The 21,001-nt window shown below is 39.7% G+C and overlaps 1 protein-coding gene across 40 annotated transcripts in view; it reads right to left on the bottom strand.

Annotated features, from left to right (window-relative positions):
* The window catches only part of FBXO38 (F-box protein 38), a 43,664-nt gene extending 25,853 nt beyond the window's left edge, over nucleotides 1–17,811 (bottom strand). For 34 of the 40 annotated variants that reach the window (XM_087753578.1, XM_087753598.1, XM_087753569.1 and 31 more), the window contains exons 1-16: nucleotides 17,719–17,811; nucleotides 14,920–15,105; nucleotides 14,028–14,161; nucleotides 12,745–12,908; nucleotides 12,202–12,367; nucleotides 11,716–11,853; nucleotides 11,271–11,408; nucleotides 10,760–10,853; nucleotides 10,203–10,333; nucleotides 9,712–9,882; nucleotides 9,314–9,456; nucleotides 8,226–8,448; nucleotides 7,411–7,530; nucleotides 6,122–6,301; nucleotides 3,565–4,284; nucleotides 382–482 (exon numbers count right to left, since the gene is read on the bottom strand). In XM_087753578.1, coding sequence (XP_087609704.1) covers nucleotides 382–482; nucleotides 3,565–4,284; nucleotides 6,122–6,301; nucleotides 7,411–7,530; nucleotides 8,226–8,448; nucleotides 9,314–9,456; nucleotides 9,712–9,882; nucleotides 10,203–10,333; nucleotides 10,760–10,853; nucleotides 11,271–11,408; nucleotides 11,716–11,853; nucleotides 12,202–12,367; nucleotides 12,745–12,908; nucleotides 14,028–14,161; nucleotides 14,920–15,047 — 2,751 coding nt within the window. In that variant the 5' untranslated portion in view covers nucleotides 15,048–15,105; nucleotides 17,719–17,811. Of the gene's footprint in view, nucleotides 1–381; nucleotides 483–3,564; nucleotides 4,285–6,121; nucleotides 6,302–7,410; nucleotides 7,531–8,225; nucleotides 8,449–9,313; nucleotides 9,457–9,711; nucleotides 9,883–10,202; nucleotides 10,334–10,759; nucleotides 10,854–11,270; nucleotides 11,409–11,715; nucleotides 11,854–12,201; nucleotides 12,368–12,744; nucleotides 12,909–13,558; nucleotides 13,740–14,027; nucleotides 14,164–14,919; nucleotides 15,106–15,707; nucleotides 15,765–17,718 lie in introns of those variants that run through there. The other 6 variants (XM_087753590.1, XM_087753589.1, XM_087753607.1 and 3 more) reach the window with 6 other exon arrangements.
* Between the last annotated feature and the right edge of the window lie 3,190 nt (nucleotides 17,812–21,001).

The following is a 21,001-nucleotide window of genomic DNA, read 5'->3' as shown; positions in this document are numbered from 1 at the left end:
TGTCCAGAGGTAATTACATATCCTATGTTTCTTTTAACAGCAGTAACCTATGCTGTCGTTTCAAAAATAAATGCCAGAGAATACATTTTTTCCCTGCATATCAAGAAGCACACCGTGGGAAGGCAGGACTTCATGCAGCACTATAGCCATGAGCATCTGACAAACTTCAAGTTTAGCTTTAGCTTATACTTAGCTCTTCTCAGCCAGAGTATCACTGCATGTAACACAGAAATTTCCTGTATATGGTTAAGACCAAAGAGAGCAGCAACATCAGTTATAACTCATCTGGCTCTACACAGAAGACAAGCTTGTATAATTCCATCATTGTTCATGAGCATCCCCAGCTGATAAACCTGTAGCAGGTGAGGAAAAAGACCTTACTTGAACATGATCATCTTCAATAACCGGGTCACTTGTACTTGTGGACTTGTCGGCTGTCCTTTTCCGCTTTGTGGTTTGCCGTGGCTTTGGCTTGGCCACCTCTGGAAAAAGAAAACCAGAAAAATCTTTCTTCTGTTTACATTTCAGGAGAACAACAGAGGCATTAGCTGAAGTGCTAGAGGCAAATGTCCAATAAGAATGTACGTTTCTTACATAAGCAGATCAAAATACCTGTCTGGCTTGAAAACAACTCTCTCTCTTTTCCTTGCACAAAAACCACTTTCACGTTTGTTGTTCAGAATCATTCATACTAAATAACTTGGGCCAGGGGGGTGGGCTGTTTATAGATGAAAACACAGGAATGCTGAACCTACAAGTTCAACATCACAGAAAGATGTGGAGCCACGTAAAGAACAGAAGATGAACTGTTAGGTTACACTTGGTTCTCTGCAGCAAACAGAACATTCTTGACAAACACAAGAACCAAAATAGCTTTAATGCTTTAAATAGTAGAAATAATCTCAAACTACTTGGAAGTCTGCTCTTTATAACTGTCACTAAGTTTTTCCTAATATTGCAAAGGATGCCCAGATATAAAATACTTCGATGTTCCCAAGCTGCTTCTTACTCCATTTCATGTACCAGTGACATCAAATTCCTGCTTGATTTAAAAGATGAGGCTTTGAAAAGAAATGATGATAGATGACCACCCTTACTTCCTACAGTAAGAGAAAAAAAAGGCCCTAGAATTAGTTTTCTGTGATTAACAGAACAAAACAAGAAATTATTTTACTAAAATTAAGCTTCCTTTGCCTTTTTTGTTAAAACATACGGCATGTTCACAAAGATTCACACTCAAGATAGAAGTGCAAAATATTAGAGACTATACATGAACTACTCCATTCTACACTACCATTAACATTAAAAAATATCTCTTTTCCTACTTAACATCATCAGATTCCACCAATACATGTAAACGATTAATTACCATGTAACATTCAATGGGCATATGAGCTCCAGAATTCAGGCTACTGCTTTAGGGGCACCACAGGTTGAAAGATGTAATCTTAAGTACTCAACTTGTGGCACCCATGAATCATCATCCCCAGGGAATTTTTTTGACAGTTCCTAGAGTATCTACAGATAGTGAGATACTTCCTAGCTTTATGATAGGAAAAACTTTCAATTTTGTGTTGAATTGTTCAAGGTGCAGCCCAAGGCTAAGAAATTTTTACAGAAGGTTTAACATAACATGCATTTTAAAATGTGTAAAGTTGCTTCACTACAAATGCAAACTAAAAGAAGCTTAAAAAAACACATTTATTACAAGAAAAAGCGTGGCTTACATTTTTACAAAAGCAAAAATCAAAATTACACATGAGTTGTCCTTCAGCCAGGTAGTCTGTGGTGATAAGGCTTCTAAAATGTCACTGTCTTTTAATATTTGACTTGTTCCACTGTTTAATATGAGTAAATAATTTAAGGAGGGGGGGAATATTTCTACTATCAAACATAGATTTGTTACAGAAGCCAAAAACCACAATGTCATTTATGCTAGAATAATAGAAAGCAGTCATATTCAAGGCACATTTTTAGACTATTTATGGAAAAACATTTCCAACTCTGTAATAAAGCATTTTCAGGTTATGCTCTAATGAGCTGTATATCATACCCTAGTGAAGAAAAGCACTGTAACAGCCAGGCAGAAGAAGCCTCACTGCCCTGTGTATTAAATACAGATTTAAAAGATAAAAATGACACATCAAGTCTCATATTCTGCCTCAATTATCAGCTAATATCTGATGCTTCAAAGAGGAAAATAACTGCATAAAGACATATACATAATTGTATGGAGCTGGGAAAACAGTTCTGACTGTTAGTAAGCTAAATATAGGAAATACTGAGATATTTTTCTCCACAAGCAGAACAGATCTTTTTCCTGACTAACAACTGAAACATGTAAACAGAGATACTTTCAGAAAGATAACCTGATTTAATACTTCGATCTGACTGACTTCACTTCATGTTTTGGTAACGGATGAGGATAGAGAGGAAGTATTTTCTTTTTATTTTTGTAGACTAATTACTAGTCATAATGGAACAAGGTAGAAAACAGACATTTTAAATTTAATAGCAAGATCACTTCTTCAATCTGAGATGCCTCTAGCTACAGAACAATATCCTAGGTGATCTAGGTTTCGTTAATGCTTGAGAACATTAAGATAAACTGGAAAGACACTAGGACATACTGTGTTTGAATCATTCCACGTTAACAGAGATACGAATTTGCAATCAACCTCTTCTACCTCCAACGCATACAGTCCAGTAACTGGCATGTTTTATTTTTCAGTTTCATTTTACTTGCCAGATATTCTCAGCAAAGAATCCTAGATATATGAGGTAATTATAAAGTGTGCCATGACAGACTAAGATGATTATTTTGGAAAGCAAGCACATTTGGAAGAAACAGCAAGTTCCCCCCTCGCATCTATTCTTTTCTCCCAACATTTCTGGCTTCATTCCAGCCCTTCAGGACTTTGTTTTTATTTTATCATTTTGTTTGTTTTACATGATGTGAAGCACAAACCTATTTAATGAAAAGACAATTTTCAACGAGTTTGATCACCATGCCTTATACACTTGGAAGTAGAATCCCATATGCAGGTGCACAAGCTTGGCTCCATTATAATTATGGCTTTCTTTATTGGCTGATTAACTATCAGTTATTAACTTTTGCCTTCTTGCTAAGATCTGAGCATACCTGCTGTCTTCTTCCTTTTAAAGGGAGAATTTTAATGGGGGAGACAGTCTTATGTTTCAATGAATAACAGCCTTCACAGGAAGAGAGAAGCTGTCAAAAGAAGTTGCATTTGGTTTTCAAATGAGTAAATCAAACACTGTTTAGTATGTACGGATAACACATACAGAAATACTTGCATGGAGAAAAACGTCACTGGCACTCTTTCAGAGAGATCTGTTATTTTACCTAGCTATGACAGTGAAGTCAGCCATTTCTGTTCCATCAATATTCTGTCCCTTTGACAAACCACTTAGTTTTAAATTCTTAACCAGTAAACTTAGTGTTGAACTTCAGTATTATCTGTGGGTGTTGCTGTTGTTCAATACTGTCTCATGCAAGCACAGTAGTTTACTCAGAAATTAACATATGCATATAGGTCATACCTGACTCTGACACCAGAGGGACATGGGACAGCTTGCTTCTAGCTCTTGTTAGTGGTCGGCGAGGATACTCTTCTTTATACTCCATCTCACAGCTCCTTCTCTGGGAGCCCCTGCTCTCCTCCTCACTGGCAGGCGCACAGGCACTCCCACTAGTCCTCTCATCACTTGTCTCTCCTGGAGGCCCACAGTTTGGCAGAGTCCTAAGTGCAAAATCTGACCCAGCGCTATTTGGTCCGTTCCTGCAGGCCCGACTTGCGGATGTGCAATCCCCACCACAATACCCACTAGTCCTCTGTTGTGCATCCTGTGGCTTGTAGCAGGAACACCTGGAACAAACAGAGCTCTCCTCGGTCTCTCTCTTGCTGGAACCTTCACTTTTACAAGGCGAGCAGACACATTGCCTGGATTCATCTCCAATCGCTGGACTGGTGCCAGCAGAGTGGCTATTAGCTGTCTGTGCACAGTCAGGGCTAGGAGAAACAGCACGGCAGGAGCTGGATGTTCCCGTTGATCCTGTAGCATTACTGCAACCTGGGTAAGAATCTTTGCTTTTGTTCCTTTCAGGCATGTCACTTGCTGCTTTCATGTCTGCTTTAATCTGCTCGCTTGTTACTTGACAACCTTTCTCACAGCTGCTTTCCTTGGTATGGAAGTGCTTTGTCTGGCCCACTTGGCTGGCACTACATCTCTTCCGCAGTGGTGTCTTGCCTTTACCACTCACTGGAAGAGTTAAGCGAGAGAGAACAGTGAGACAACGTAATACACAGTTTAAATAAATGCTAAGTGCCACTCTGTTAGAGATTACTTAAAACAGAAGGCAGCCTAGAGGCCAATGACAAATCTTGTCAGGACCATGCTGCTATTCACATGATGTGGGAATTAATAATATTTCTAGCAGTTGCTGAATCTCTAGAACGTCTTGCAGCAGTTCTTGTAGTGATGTGCTGGAGTGTTTGTCAGTAAATGAGATGCATATTTGCCAGAGAGGCTAATATTTTCACAAAGCAGCTAACCAGTGAAAAAGGCCAAAGCACAAAAACATGAAAAACACACTGATAATAGGCTTCCATTTTCTTATATATGAGGAATAAATCTGAGGAATGAAATAGTACCATAGATAGGACTAAAGATTATGCTCTCAATAGCAATCCTCAGCTCCCCCTCCTGGGTACAGAAAGTGGTGTCAATAGGTAGCAGTAGTCTCAGTTTACAGATGGATAAAAAAAAACATAGCGAATAGTGTACAAATCACAATTGGAACTTAATGTCTACCGTCTTAATCCTCTCAGCTAATTACACTAAGCCAAGCCCAAAAAAACATTATTGGCACTACAAAAGTTTATGAAAATTGCCTCCAAACGCAGGTTATTTCAACCCTCAAACCAGAACGGACACCTGCGCTGTAAGCACAGTACTCTGCAGATTTCCAAGTTGAAACTACCAGTCTTGTTGAAATGTACTAAAATGACAGGGGGCTGACGTGTAGGGAGTATGCTAGTTACAATAGGAAGATACTTGATCCGTTACAGCTCTGATATGTCCTAGGCTTTGCAGAAATTAAACCAGTACTAGACCAGTACATTTCTCAGTCCTTCACAATGCAGGATTTTTATGTTAACTGCTTAGCTGAATATTCATTAAGGCTTAATACCATATGTACTTCATCTGTCAATGACTTGTAGATTACAATTTCACTTCAACTTCCTCCTTTCTTGCGTACGTATGAAACTACTTCACTTAGAATACAAACTACAGAAAATAGCATGTCACCTCTGTTGCTGGAAAGGCTGTACGTCATATGGCATCGGACCCAGGACTCGGACTTGGTGCCACAGCTTATAGCTGTAAACAGCTTATAGATGTGCAGCTTATAGCTGTAACTCAAAAGACAGGGAATGTCCTTTTCTATGTCTCTCTCTAATTGTCATACTACCATGAAGTCCTAGGCCTCTGATTCTGAGTGAGTCATAATAATATATATACTACTACTACTAATGATATATATACACATACACACACACTATAATAGTAAGTGTTGGTTGGAAGTGAAGACAACAGTACTGAACATCACCCTAGAATTCTAACTATCCTCCAAAGCTCCCATCAAAGTAAAGCTGATCTTAAAGTGTCCCCTTCAGGACACTCCCACAGGGCCCCCATGAACCAAAAGCTGGCTACAGCTCCCATGCATTTGTCCCAACGGTCACATTTTGTTTCAGTTGACAGATGAATCGTACGGACAACATAGCTGCCAATTTGGCTTCACAGACACGAGAAATTCTGTGCACTTGGAAATCCAAAAGAGGAGCTGCAGGTTTCTGTATGCAAAGCAGTGCAGCACCGCTATTTTTGTGTTTCTGTACAGTGACTATGTGATTGGAGCTCAGAGATGTGTCCTTACACCTCCATTCTAGATTTATAACAGGAAGAAAAGACTAGGGGGCAAACAAATGAACATGCCTTTTACAAAGCTAAAAATAAAACTGAACAAGATGGAAAGACTGAAGCTTAAGAATAAATTTTGCTTAACAGTGCCAGGAACCCATTTGTTCCACACCTGAAGGTTCTCTGGTTTCCACTGGATCTCTGCTTTTCTCTTCTCCATCTGAGTAATTCTGTGCAATGCTATTAGAGATGCAGGCTCTTGAAGTCCCCATGTTTTCTTCCTCATCCTCACTGTCTGAATCATGGACAGTAATGGGTGCTGCTTTTACAACAGGCTGAATGCCGCTTGGTCCTGAAAACAGAAGAAGAATGTCAACAGTTCATGTAAAAATAAACATGGGTTACAGGGCTGAAGAACTTTTAGAACTGCTTGAAAAATTGACAAGAGATAAATTTGGTTCAATTCAGCCACCCATTCTGTGGTGCTCTCATTAAAATCCAAATATGAGAAGAGCAAGACACTGCATTTCAGCATTAAAACATTTTAGTTCGGAAGAGGAAGAGTGTCACAATGTAAGACAAAACACAGGTTTTCTGTAATGTTTCTCTGCTTCAGAGCAGCTTAAATGTTCTTCCACAATAGTACCAGTAACTGCTCAACTACGTACTGTAATCAGTCCCTGAAACCTCCACCACAAAGACAGAAATGTCGGTCAGAATATCTGCAATTATCCTTCTAAATCTTGCCAGCAGAAGTGGGAAGGAGAAGCATGAATTATCAAGCTTCAGTATAAACGTGCTTTGTTAGTTACCTCTCCTGGCTACTAACCAAAAGCATTAGCCAATCACAATGACTTATCTGCCTGTCAATAACACAAGAAATGAACAGGAACATGAAGTTAAATAACATTTTCAGGAGTTATCTTGAAAAAGTGAACAGATCCAGCATACATGTATGTTACTTCATGTTGTTGGCATATTTAGTAGAAAATTACGTTGTCCAGCAAACAGTGGCTATAAAAGAAATCAAGACTGCCTTATGTCACTAATGTGTATCACTAATGATGTCACTAATACAAATTAAATTAACACTGGAACAAGTTGTTCTGGCTTGAAAAAAAAAAAAGGCAAAAAAGAAGTGAAAGAAGTAAGGCCATTAACACCAACATCGGAACATGACAAGCTCATTCAGGCCTTCTGAGTCTTTTATTATACTGGGCACAAAAATAAGGCCTTAAGATCAAGATACTTTACTCCATGTGCAAAAGAAAACTGGGGACTGTAAAACAGACTTTAAAACAGAACAAATTTCTTCACAGCAGTAAGCTGTGCTAGCATCATTATTCCAAACACCAGACAACCCAGCTGAAGAAAACCATCCAAAAACAGACTTATACTGAAAAATTTAACCCCTCAAGAAGGGGATACCAAAAGGTAATTTCTTTCCAAAACCAGAGTTACCTGCTTGCTCTTCGTCAACCTCCATAGGAACAACAGCCTGGCTGTGAGCCGGGAGCTCATTCTGGCCCTGCCCAGCAGCCATTCCTTCTTCCTGTGCCACCTCCTCCATCTCATTCAGTGCTGAAAAGATTAAGATGAGGTCATGAAGAGGAAACAGAAGGAACAGAGCCCATAAGTATAGGAGGAATTCAACCAGCACCCACAGAGAGTCAGAGAATCCTCAAGAAATAAGTAACAGCTGCCTTGATTCCTTCAGTGAGTCTCTAGGTTGCATAAAGTCTCTCACAGATTTGTTCTACATCTCTTTAGCCAAGGCCCCAGCCTAACTTTTGGGGTCTATTTCTCCCAAATTTTCCACTCCTCCTCAGAAGTCTTGGTCTACTACACTGAGCAGCATAACGAGGATTTACATGTTCATTCCCTCCCATGACTTCTGCCTCTGCTGGGAAAGTTTAAAAATATACCATCTGACACTGTGATGTACTCCCAGCTCTAACCAGAGGAACCTAGAAAACACTTTACACTTCCACAGATGAGTATCGTATTGAAACTCTACATTGCTAACATCTGTACTGACATGTATCATTGTATTGTAATGTGCCTGTAATGGCTATTAGATACAATACAAAGACAGCTTTTATCACACAGGTATCAGAGAGGTGCAGGCAGCCCTCAGAAAAGATTAAAAGTTACATACCAGGAACTGAAAGAACAACAAGCTTTCAATGTATAGTCGTATCTTCTCTAGGGCACTACAAAAGTGGCAATCCAAATAAAATTTCTCCCTACAAAGGTTCACAAAGATCACAGATTACCCTCAGCTGCAATCTGCTGCTCTTCAGCTTGACCATCTTGCTGCAGCTCATTCTCCTCATTCTGGTCATTTGGGTGTTGGTGATTGTTGTGGTGGATGTTTGGATTATTGTTATTCTGGTGGTTATTGTTGTTGTCATTGTCATTGTTAGAGTTCTGATTGCTGACTAGGGCAGATGAGACACCAATTCCTGTGCCTGCACTTAGGCCCACACGAGCACAACCCTGAAAACAAGGAGCAACTATTACGATTTGAAAACACGGACACCTTATCTCAACAACATATCCTAATGCCAACAGAAAAGGCATTCTGTCACTAGTATCTGGGACAGCAGAACAATATGCATGTGAAGAACAGGAAAACTGTCCCTAATATTTCCTTACACTACACGTTGCAGATGTCCATCTTAAACTTGGCAACCCAGAAAAGTTACACTCTTGTTAAACTCCTAATGAAAGGGAACTCCACAAAGCATATAATCTTAGTTTATTATATTGTATTTCATTTGCTATGAGATCATATTACATCAATACAAATAGCAGATTATATAGTCCTCCCAGAACACAGTAGCCTCAAGATAGAATTAATGATCAAAGAAAGCAGTTTTTTATGTAGGCAGTTTTCATTACGTTACAAGAGCTGTTACAGAGATTTGTGTTACAGTGTGGGATAGGGGACAACATGAAGAAATAAAATTCCTAAGCTTTGAAAGCACTCCAGCAGGGGAACAGTACCCCCATTTCACCCACTACAAAACTGTAAACAGATCCCTAAGAGTGAAAAAAAACCCATATAAAAAGCAGCAGCAAAATGAAGTAGCAGCAGAGACCTCAACAGAAACACAGAATCAACGTGAGTCTTATTTCCTGGTCACATACTCATACAAGATCATACCTTGCCACTGCTCCCATCTGCAGAAGCAGCATCATTCTCCCTAACATATCATGATAATAGCAACTGCTAAGTCATTTATTTACCAAGCTATTTAATTAATTACAGCTTTTAAAATAATGCATAACAGCTGGAGCTCACCATATTTCAAATGAGCTGGCAACAATAAAAAGCACAACCATTCCCTGAAAGACTCACCTTAGGAGGTTCACGGAACATCTGGTCCAGAGAAATAAATTCTAAGCTTGGCAATAACTCAACGAACTGACTAAAAGAATCTAGCTTTATTGCATGGCATCGCACCAGGGTGAGATCAACCAGTCGGGTCCACCTTGAATGATCTGCGGAAAAGAAGAGATGCATTTCCTGAAGGATTCCTATCTCACTTATTTTTCATTATACCCTTTTCAGATTTGAGAGCAGGCATCTTCTGTATCTCCACTCTGACTGTTACCAGCATCATTATGGTTCCAAACCAAGCATCATCTACTGTGCTTACTAAGAAATAGAACAAGCAGTACTAAGAGCAGAAAAATTCTGGTTTATTATCACAGCAATTCATATGATATCTCTAAAATTTCAAAGGTGTGCAATACCTGTGATCCAATTATTTGGGTTATGTAGATGTGGGCAGTTGTAAATGACGAGATACTTGATGCAAGAAAAAACTTCATTTACAGCTTTCATACCAATATCTGTAATAATTCCCGGATTTTCAACCACATCAGCCAAGCCATACTTCACCAAGTCTCCATTCGTCATTTTACCTACGAAAAAGATAGTAGCAAACACAGCAGTAAATTTCAGAAACTTGCCCTTTATAGCATGATTTTCTAACTCCCTATTTTAGTCCAATTTGGCAAAATGAATCAGATTATTACTTCCGTTCAATAAAGCTAAGATGTTCCCAATTTCAGTAAGAGTTTCAGGAAGTGAAGAAAAACGTATTTGGCTGTATGAGATCAGCAGCCTCAATATGGGTATGTTAATATTCTTTTTAATCACTCTTAGAAAATGATTGAAAACACATCAACTTATTTAATCCTTCTATTTGTCAAATAATTTATGTATATTAAAAATGTCATACACTGTAGTAAAAACTCATCAACATATCCTAGATGAAGAGTTTCAAACTGTGGAAATTCCAGTTCAGCCATCTTCAAAGCAGAAAAAACACCGTCTTTGGTCAAGGAAGGCTGGATCCGCACTTCATGCAACCTGAATGCAATTAAGAATTATTCATATTAAAAGGCGTGCCAAAACATAATTGTCATAGAAACCACTCAAGAAGATGCCCTCTTGTAATAAAACAAAAATATTCTTTCAACAATGGCAGGATTAAGAGGATATTTGTTGTATCTTTATGGCAGTATTTGGCAGTTACATAGCAATATAGTTGTGAGACTAACGGCACCACACTTTTCAGATATAGGTCTAAGAAGGCGGCATATGACACAAAGTGATTCAGAAACAGACATAACTCCAGTGATTTTAGCCACAGAATAGTCCTGTCATGTAAAGTTTAAATGTTTATTCCTTACATTTTTGAAGGCTATTCTGCTTCTTCACATTCTTGGACTTCATTACTAAGACACTTCTTTTGAACAAGAAGAAGGGGGAAAAGAAAGATCTAAAGGCCCATACCTTCGTGCAGCGGTTATGATGAGGTAGCCAAGATCCACTTCAAGTGCGTTCTTGCAAGCTCCCAGAACTATAGTGTGCAAATTCCTAAAACCACCTGACAAATAAAAAACATTCTTTCACTTCAATCACAGATCACAACCTTAAGTCTTATACTACACCAGTGTCATTTTGACAAGTGAATTAATTAAACACTTTTTTTTTTTTTAAGCAAATCAATAAGACACATATTTGCACCCAACTCCCCTCCAATCCTGCTAGTGTTACTTACCAACAACTGCAACTGGAAGGTTAGCTTACCTTCAAGAGTTAATTGCAGTTAAAGGATCAAAACAATACTCGATACAGAGCTATATTTAGCACCATAACCATAGTTCCAAACTCGATCCCTTTAAAATAATAATCAAGAAAGGATACGCTACAGACAAAAAAGCCGAGCTTCACATGCCTCCAGTATTTGCTAATATTCTTATTTATTTGTTTGTTTAAGTATGAGGGATAAGAAGTTTCATACCTGATCTCCAGCTGTCTTCTACTACATGCTGGATAAGTCCTCCAAGAAATGGAACACGAACCAGTTCTAAATGCTCCAAATTTCGAGCAGAAGCCAGGCCTGTCACTAGGGGAACATACTTCAAAGAATTTGTGGGTCCTACATAGAACAAACCAATACAGACAAAGAAGGTTGTTCACTTAACAACACTGAACGTATCACGTTAAAGAATTTTAAAATGTCCACATATATCCATCTAGATCAGGAAGTCAACAGAACAACGTAGCACCAAATAACATACAGGAGAGGGATACATTTCTATCCAACATCATGAATAAAACAGTAGCTGTTTTCAGAATCTTATATTCTAAGATTTCCATTTACAATTGGTGCCTATGCAGCTTTAACAGAATTAGTAGATTTCCTACACACTAGAACATCCCCTCCATATATGAATCCCTCTTACCGGCACAGTTCCTCATGACAAAAGTGCGCAAGCTGATACAAAGGAAATCTTTAAAAGGCTGTGGTTTGGTGAGTCTCACCCACTTCAAATAAAGGTGCCTCAGCATTGGGATACAAGGAATCTCAGGGACATTCACCCCTAATAAAACATAAAGAAAACAAACATTTTAAACAAGCTTTAAACTATAAACTCTAGGATAAATTTCTCTGGATTAAGATTCTGGCTTTAAAAAGGAAGTCCTTTCTTTGCTATGTGGCATGTGAGAAAAGCTGTAAACATTTTAAACACAAGTTCTTCATCACAGTTTGTCAACAAGGTTTTTCAGAATTTGCCCATTGGACCTGCTATCAGATATATCTCAACTAATATTTCAAAAACGCCACATGCCAAATTCCCTCTCTTAAAAAGAATTACAATCTTGCAGAGTTTCAAACCCTTTAAATTCACCTGTGTTGAAGCCAACTACTTCACCATTACCACACTTACCTACTAAGTGCAAAGTCTGAATTTTAGCTCCTATAGGAATTTTCAGCTTGTTCTCAGGAGGAATTGGAAAAGCACCATTACGATTACGAAATTTCCCTAAAATGTGAACTTGTGGCATATATGTCCAAATAGCTTCCACCAGCTCTAAATGAGAGGTCTCAACACCCTGGATAAAAGGAAGCAAAGCAAATGCTCTAACACCAGTTCAAGCAACAATATCCTCTTAACTTCTCAATAACGCACTATACATAATGCAATGTGTTATTGCACTTTAAATTTGTAGCAAGACTTGTCTTTTTAAAAGCAGAGGGATCAGAGTTTTAACTCATTTCTGGACTTAAGAGCACCTGTAATTCCCACTGGTGCAACAGAAAATAGTACTCATTTGCAACTATGGTCACAATTAAGTGCTACTCTGTACAGCTAGATCCAAATACAAAGCCCAGGTCTGAACACAAAGCCCTGTGCCACATTTCTTCTGCTCTGTTAACATGCATCATCTCAGCTGCTGAACAAGGTTCTCTCTTGAGCTTAACCACTCACCAGCAGATTTGGACAGGCCTGCAAAGCCTCTAAAACTCCAGGAATGCTGAAAGCTTCATGGCCACGGACTCTGCGTCTTTCAAGATACCTGGGATGAAGACCATAAAGTTGTTCAATGTCTGGCATCTTCCTCAGCAGCGTTAGGAAACTGGAATCAGTGAAACCTAAGATGACAACAACAGATTTGGTATTTGTGTGACAGCAGACACCTAGCTGTAAAGGGAAAGCCAAATACATTGTTCTCTTTATAGGGTAGCATAAATTCTACAGTGTCGAAAGATGTACTTGGTGAAGCAATAGCTTGTCTTCTGCTTCCAGATTCTAGAAATCATGACCTACATACTCTTCTGCCTTGAATTTTGCAGGCTTGCTGTAAGTTTCCTTCATGGCTACAGGGTTAACTATACTTTCTCCCTTCTCAGATGAAGCACATCTGCAGACTGTCAGCCTTTGTGTCTCTGTCTTTCCTGGAATTCCGCTTATCAACTACATGGCTCAAAAATGCCCAGCTGGATCGGTTATATGCAGTTCATCACTATTCACCACAGCTCACAATTCTCAAAGAAATCCAACAGTTTCGTAAAGCAAAGGATTATTTTATTCTAACATAAAACAACACATAAAAAGGATTTTAAATTAGTAAATTACCTGTATTTACATCTATCTTAGGTTAGGTCTAACCATCTGCCTGATATCAGCCCTAATAAATCTAACTTTGCAGATCATCTAACTTTTAGAATTCACTCATTTTAGCTCTCTCCCCCAACAAATCCCAGCACTGTAATTTAAAGCCAACAGAAATCCTAATACTCACAGGGTTGACCTAGGTTGCCAAATTTATCTATTGATCTGAAGATGGCTTGACGTGTGACATCAAAACTTATTTATTCTTACATTGTTAAGTGTTGGCAGATGAGTTGCTCTCTCATTCCATTGTATTTTTTCCTGCCTGCATGCAAACAGCCTCTTCTTGGATTAACCCTTGGATTAACTCCCTTACAATAATCAGACAAACACAGATTGTATTTACAGATTGCTACAGAGAATCACCGTTTCTGGTACAGTTATATACACACACACACATAGACACAGATAAATTTTCCAAACCACATACTCAAAGAAGCCACCCAAATCTCACAAAAGGCAAAAGGAATTAAACATCTAACTCCTTTTACTGCTTTTGAAAATTCACCCTGCACACATCATTATAAATACCAGGATAGCACAGACAGTTTTGCTCAATACCACTTTAATGCCATATCTTGAGTGAGTGCATTACTCACCAGTGGGCATGTATTCCCACCAACGGCCTGCACATAGATCCACAACCTTCACTACTCGCAGATAAAGAGTGACTGCTTCCTTCAGCTTCCTGGACAGGCATTCCATGCACATGATATCCTGCAAGGGAAGGTACCTTTGGGAGAGGAAAAAACACCCCTCTGATATATCAAAGGTGGATCCTTTTCGACTTTTTCCAAACTAAAAAACATCCCAAGCATGACTACACAATTTCATATATTTCTAACACCTAATAACATAAATTCAAACAGAATTTTCAGACCATACTCTAACAAAGTGTGAAATTTTGCTAAGCAGAACGACTCACCAATTTTTGACAATGAATATAGGACATTTAAGGTACAAATATAATATTAAAATGGAGAGATGCTTTAGTTCTCTAAGAACTTGTCAGTAAGACATTATGTTTTGAATATAATAGGCATGAGTGAACATCTTGGGAGAAGGACTGTGCTGTAGGGAAGATTATATACTCATCCAAGTTCCCTTCCACACACTATGAAGCAGCTGCAACAATTTCAAAACATGCACCTCAACTATGTCATACCCGAGATACATTTCTGCACTGAAATCAATATTTAAACATTTGTTACCACACAGTGGTGAACAGAATTAAATCACTTATTCATTTCTTCTTCTTCTTCTACCATTCATAACATTCACATACATTAATTTTCCAAGTATCCAAATGAATTCTGGGACTGAAAAAACATTTCTCACCCCTTTTTATCCAGTTTTTATTCACCAGTTTACTCATGATACATCTACACTTTCTGAATACTATGTGACACAAGCATCAATGCAGGTAAGATTGGGAAAAAAAACAGAAAACAGAATAATAAACAATAAATTGACTTCTGACAAGCTGCTCACCTAAAGATGTGGCAAAGCACTTCATGAGAGAGTTGGTTCATGTAATCTTTTGGCTCATCAGCTTTGGTAGACTCAGAACCTTCCCTGTTCACTGAGCACGGTTTCACACTTTTCCGCCGGGGACCCATATTTACAACGATTTCTGATTAAAGGAAATGTTCACAACGTCATGCAAATTCAGTGCAACTGAAAGAGAAAAGGAACAGAGAGTAGAGGACACACCAGTTAAGCGTCGTTTACCAAAAAAACCCAGGAAAATCTGCCAATAAAGACAAGCCCCAATACAGCTGAAATGAGTTAACTAAGAAATAGAAAAATTCTTCCAACAAGTTATAGTTTGCCCCATACATGAGGTCTCAGACATAACCTGACAATTATTAGATAAACTAGAAAGTCCCTTTGAGCTAAGAGAAACTGACAAAGAGGGAGATCACCACAGGTTTAATAAGAGATCAATTCTTTTGCTTGAATAAAATGTCTTCAGAGATACCATCCACACACTACTTGACCACGACAAATCACAGGAAAGCAGTGCGGAGACTACAGAGGTTACCAAGCTAGGTTACCAATACCAACTAGGCATGTTCCAGTGAAACAGAAAGCCTAAATTCCCTGTCTAACAGAAAAATAAATATTTTTCCTTTTAGAAAAAACGGACTCCTACTGATCATTCACAAAAAATGCCCTAATAAAGGTCCTCAAACTAGCTCTTCTTAAGAGGTTAGAATACCAAGTAAAATATTCAGTTTGCTTAGTTAAAGATCAAAGCTCCAGAAAAACTGAAAGACCTTGCCTCAGCAGCAATGTGCAGGATATCCTCTCCTCTTTTCCTCTACCGAATTAATGTGTTCATGTCTGCATTGTTCCTGCAGCACATATACAGGGCACAGAAGGACTGAATTAACAACAGTATAGGTTTCATTTAAAAACATACAAATCGACTACAAGAAGTAGCAAAAAAGTAACTAAAAAAAATATGAACTTAAATGTTAACGGTAGAATAACTGAGTTAACACTTCATGCAGATGAACGGCATGAGAAATGTTTTCACTACTGCTATTTAGCCAAGGAATGCTTTCCAGTAAGTAGGGTAAAGCATCATTGACTCAGTAAACCTGTTTAACAGGTTGAATACCAAAATTCAGTGGATGAGGAGAAACAACTTTAAAAAAAAGACAGATTTTGGAGAACTTATCAGAGTCCATTACAGCATTCACTGTGATGTAAATATACCACAGTGTTTGCTTTACATTATCTGGAAGTGGCAACCAAGAAGAAAAACAACCTACCTCATGGAAATGAAAAATTTTGCCTTCTCCAACACAAATGATTTACATGCTGGCACAAAATTTGAAATATTGATAGCTTCTATTGATAGCTTGTGGTCTAACTATTGAAAAACACGTGCTTTCACACGTTTCCATATGCATTTTAAATGAACAACTGTATGTTGTCATATTTTATTTAAAATGGTGATATTAAAATAATGAAATTAGCATGAAATCTATTTCTACTCCTTTGGATTGGCTGGGACTTCTTCAGCCAAAGCTAAAGACACTGAGTTTGTTGCCTGTACACATACTATCCTTCTTTTTGGTGCACACTGGAAGGGTTTAGTATGCTCGTAATACTGCATTGTAATGTTGTTCAACTTCACGAAGCCCAAAACTGACTTCAAACTACTTATGAGATTGGATTCTGATGAAAACAAGTATTACACAGATTCCTAGTGAATGTCACCTGATGACTCAATTTGAACAGAGGGCAGGATACAATGTAAAAAATTCTAGATTGATGCAGACACATGATGAAGTACAATACAGCGGTATTTAAAGGACAGCATTAAAAAGACTGTGATACAAAGTAAGAGAAAGAAAGATATTAACAGACCAGCACATCGGGAAAAAGTCTGAAAGAAACCTGTAAAATTTTAATGCAATGAACACAACCTGCCCTCTGTGCTTGGACTGTAGTTTAGTTTGGCTCCTGCCATTAAGTAAAAGGGAGAAAGAATGACCTAGTTCTTATGAGGCAGCAGTTTCTGCAAAATACGTTCTCTTTTTGATACTATTTTGAGCTAACATGTGCAGCTTTAACATCTCGTTCTACACGAGGAAGCTTACCCCATTTCCAAAAAAAAACAAAAACAAAACAAAACCAACCTCTTCAGATATTTAATAAAGCTGATAAAACAGTTTTGCTCTCCCAGCTCAATTAATTCACGAGAGTCTTTGTATGAAACGACAGCTTGATGTGCTATCTTCGCGATTAGTAACCACTACACTGAACTTAAAAAGCTTAAAAAAGCACGGGGAGACCCGCGCCGCCTGGCAGAAACGATCGCTTTAGACAAAAATGCGGAGAGAACAGCTAGGGACGGTCTGGGAAGCGCTAATTTAAAAGAGGTGTTTCCTTATGGGGAGAAGGTATAGAAAAAAGAACAAATTTATTTTTGCCCGGATAAGCGATATAAAAGCAGGTTTCCCCACAGCCCTCTTCCCCGCAGTCAGCCCAAACGCCGCCGTTCCCTCAGCGGGGGCGGCGTCTCAGGGCTTCCCCCTCTCCCCCACAGCGGCAGGAAGGAGACCGGTTTTCCTCAGGGCCTGTCACACCGGGGAACGGCCCTCACCGGCCCCAGGCCGGGCCGCACCGAGGCTCCGGTGCCGGGCAACGACAGCCCCGGCCGGCGAAGGGGGACAGCGGCACCGCTCCGCCGCACCAGGCCCACCCGCCGCGAGAGCCTCCGGCTCACCGAGCCCCGCCGGCTCAGCCCCCCGCCGCCAGCCCGTCGCTCCTTACCTGCCCCTCAGCGCCGCCCTGTTATTGTGGCCGCGGGGGGAGGGTTAACCCCGGCAGCCGCTTCCGCCGCGTCCCCTTCCGCCAGCGCCGCTGCGCTTCCGGCCCCACTTCCGGCGCCGGCCAGGGGCGGGAGCCGGGCTGCCCCGCCGCCATCTTGGGGGCAGCGAGGGGCGGGGCTTTACTGCCGACATCTTGAGTGCGGCGTCGCGTCCGCTATCTTCAACGCGTGGCCCAGGGGCCGCCATATCGGTGGTGACTACGGTGCCGCCGCGGCCGAGCCCTCGCAGCCCGCGGAGGGGGTCCCAGCGCGGCCTGCCGGGACCTGGCAGCCCAGGCCGCTCTGCTCTCACCGCTGCCCGAGCCTGAGGCTCCTGGCAGGACGTGTGTCTGCAGGCCCGGTGACGGGGTAGAGATCCCCACGTCAAAGCCCTGAGAGCATTAAATGCCGGCTGAGGTACAGCAACGTAAATTGGGTATGTTGAAAGAGAAGGAACTGAGGAAACCCTGAAAGACTGGCGAGGACTTACAGCACCACAACAGCAACTGTATGCATTTAGCAGGGTACCTCTGCAGTGAGGTAGAGTAAAACAGCTCACAGGCCACAGTGAGACTCTGATGTCCCTTTGCACACATATGGAGAGGAATGTAATTTATAAGAATTACACCCCAGCCCACAGTTCTGTATGAACTGAGAGGTGATAGTGGTACATTATCTGCAGAATCTTTAGCCCATCCCCAAGTCCTGCTAGTTGCCTTTGCCAAAGTGTATTTCCAGCATTTTGTGGGTCTGTATTTAGGCCATCTTTTAATCGGTGTGTTTGGATTGATCCCAGTAGAAATCACAATTTACTAAACATATTGGAGTCACATTTCATGCAAACCCCAAGGAACTGAGTAACAAAGCTCATTTATTACTGAGCAGACTATTTGTGGATTATTTTTCGTGAAGGCCAACGTGTAAAGAGTCAGTGGTTTAATGACCATCCCAGGATGACCCGCACCACTGTGGTGAAATACAAAATAATAAATTTTTACTTTGACTTTGCAGAATAAGCAGAATGAGTCATGGAGAAGCTATTAGGAAAACTCACATGTACAGCATGCATTGAGACCATCTCTTTTCAAGGATCATAGAGCAAATGCATGCAGTAGCATTCACATGTAGTCTGATGTTACTCTTACTCCAACTGTGAAATGGCTTCAGGAAATCTTCCTGTTTAGCATTTCCTCTTGCATATTGGAGGCAATTCTCATGACTACAAAATCAAATAACTGCTCTGTCCAAGCCTTGTTTCTCTTCATCCCTCAGCTAACTTCTCACATCATCACTGCTACCTACAGCAAAGACAGCAGGAACACCTATTGGCTAATACCTCATACAACCTACCCAGACCCTGGCACATTACATTCCTGTAAGATTCTTTCAGTACAGGCAAAAAAAAAGGCAGGAGAAAGCAGCATAGAGCAGGAAAAGAATGACCCAGTGACAGGAACGCATGCAGGATAGACTGCATTTAAGCTGGGTTGCCAAATGACAGGAACTGGTGCCACTGATGCTATTCCTGAACATAGAACAGTTGTTAACAGCTGTGCAAAACAGGGACAAACCCTCTTCTTGGTAATGAGTGTGGATTTTAGATGTGTAAACAGCAGCATCCAAAAAATTTAGACCCCAAAATATGGGGAAAGTAGGCAAGTGAGGCCTCCTCCAAAAACAAAACAAGAAAAAGGAAACACTAGTTCATTCAATAGCAGAATAGCAGGATTCAAGTCTAGCAATGCTTGTTCCTTCCCCCCCCCCCATGCAGGGCGGCACACATTTAGTGGCAATAAGAGAAGAGTACAAAAACGACACAAGAGAGATTAAATTGAATTAAAGAATTTGGGCAAGGCAGTTTGGTTTAACTGTCATTTAAACTTATGTATAAACAGTCAGAGTATATGAATAGTTAGGTGGTTACAAGATAGACAGCAGAAACCAAAAACACCCTCTTTTTTTTCCTTAACAAAAACCCAGGAACTTATAACATAGATCACTTATATGTGGATCTTGAAGGTAGTTTGATAGTTCCCTTTCTTTCACTCTCCACTGCTATGTAGGAGGAAGTTTAGAGTTTGAGGCACTCAAGGATATCTAAGCTACAACCCAAAGCAAAACAAATTAGAAACTAGAGATGCTGAGCCATCAATAAAAATACTGTTCTAATCTGGATCAAATTTGAAATGAAATAGCAAACTGCATTACATATAACACACTACTGAGAAGTTTACAAAGTTAAGAGGCTATTCTTTCTTAAACTAATATTAAAACATTGGCCTTGCTTCCAGGGTGTCGAGACCTCTCATGTAGAGCTGGTGGAAGCTATTTGGACATGCATACTACAAATTTATATTTTAGGGAGGTTTCATTTGTTTCTGTAATACAAGTATTACTGAATCAAAAATAAAAGACCTGAGGGAATGAATGCATTCCTTTATGCTTTAAAGAAAAAAGTCTACAAGCCACAGACTCTCAATACTTACCAGTCTCCTAAAGAGATGTTTCTAAACTTTAGTCTTCTGAGACAATGAATGCTCTCCATCCCAACTGTTGACAAAATTAGCCACTAACTACATACAAAGTGGCTAACAAAAACTCATCAACATTTCAGAACTTAAAGCTTTTAAGGAAACAAATTGTTAAATACCCATCTAGCTCCAAACAGAAACTTCAAGCTGAGAAAAATCTTCTAAACGCAACATATTTACTATACTTATAGCTCCTCATTAACAATTTATGTATCACTTTTCTTGTATCTGCTCCTACCCCATCAACATAATTCCTAGACAACATATTAACATACCCTAAACCCCAACATATCACTATTTTCTTCTAAAAGTCTTTCTCTCCGTATTTATAAGAAATCGGTACCTAACGTGTCTCACCTGCATCACTGAGTCAGCAGTTAGTGTTTTGCTCCTCTCTCCACAGCTGATAATTGATAAAAGTGAATCAAAGGGATTCTGACATACAGGGTTCCTCTTACATGTCAGTAGTGTTTTCACCAAGGTTTAAATATCTACGCTCACATTTTTGTGTCTTCTGCACATAGAAATACTCTCCTTTAACGAACTTAAACTTTGAAAGAATGACCTATTTTCTGATATGCACATGCCCCTCTTCACCCTGAAAAAGCTTCAGAACATTTTATAAAAACTTTGGGATTAGCATAGCACTGATATTATTGTAAAAATATTTACTTCTTATTGCTAATACTTGCTGTTGTCTGCCTGTTTCATTGAA

Source organism: Nipponia nippon, unplaced genomic scaffold (genome assembly GCF_047370975.1).
Source record: "Nipponia nippon isolate SJK-2023a ecotype South Korea unplaced genomic scaffold, ASM4737097v1 scaffold_17, whole genome shotgun sequence".
Lineage (NCBI taxonomy): Eukaryota > Metazoa > Chordata > Aves > Pelecaniformes > Threskiornithidae > Nipponia > Nipponia nippon.
This window is presented reverse-complemented; position numbering and strand designations above follow the sequence as displayed.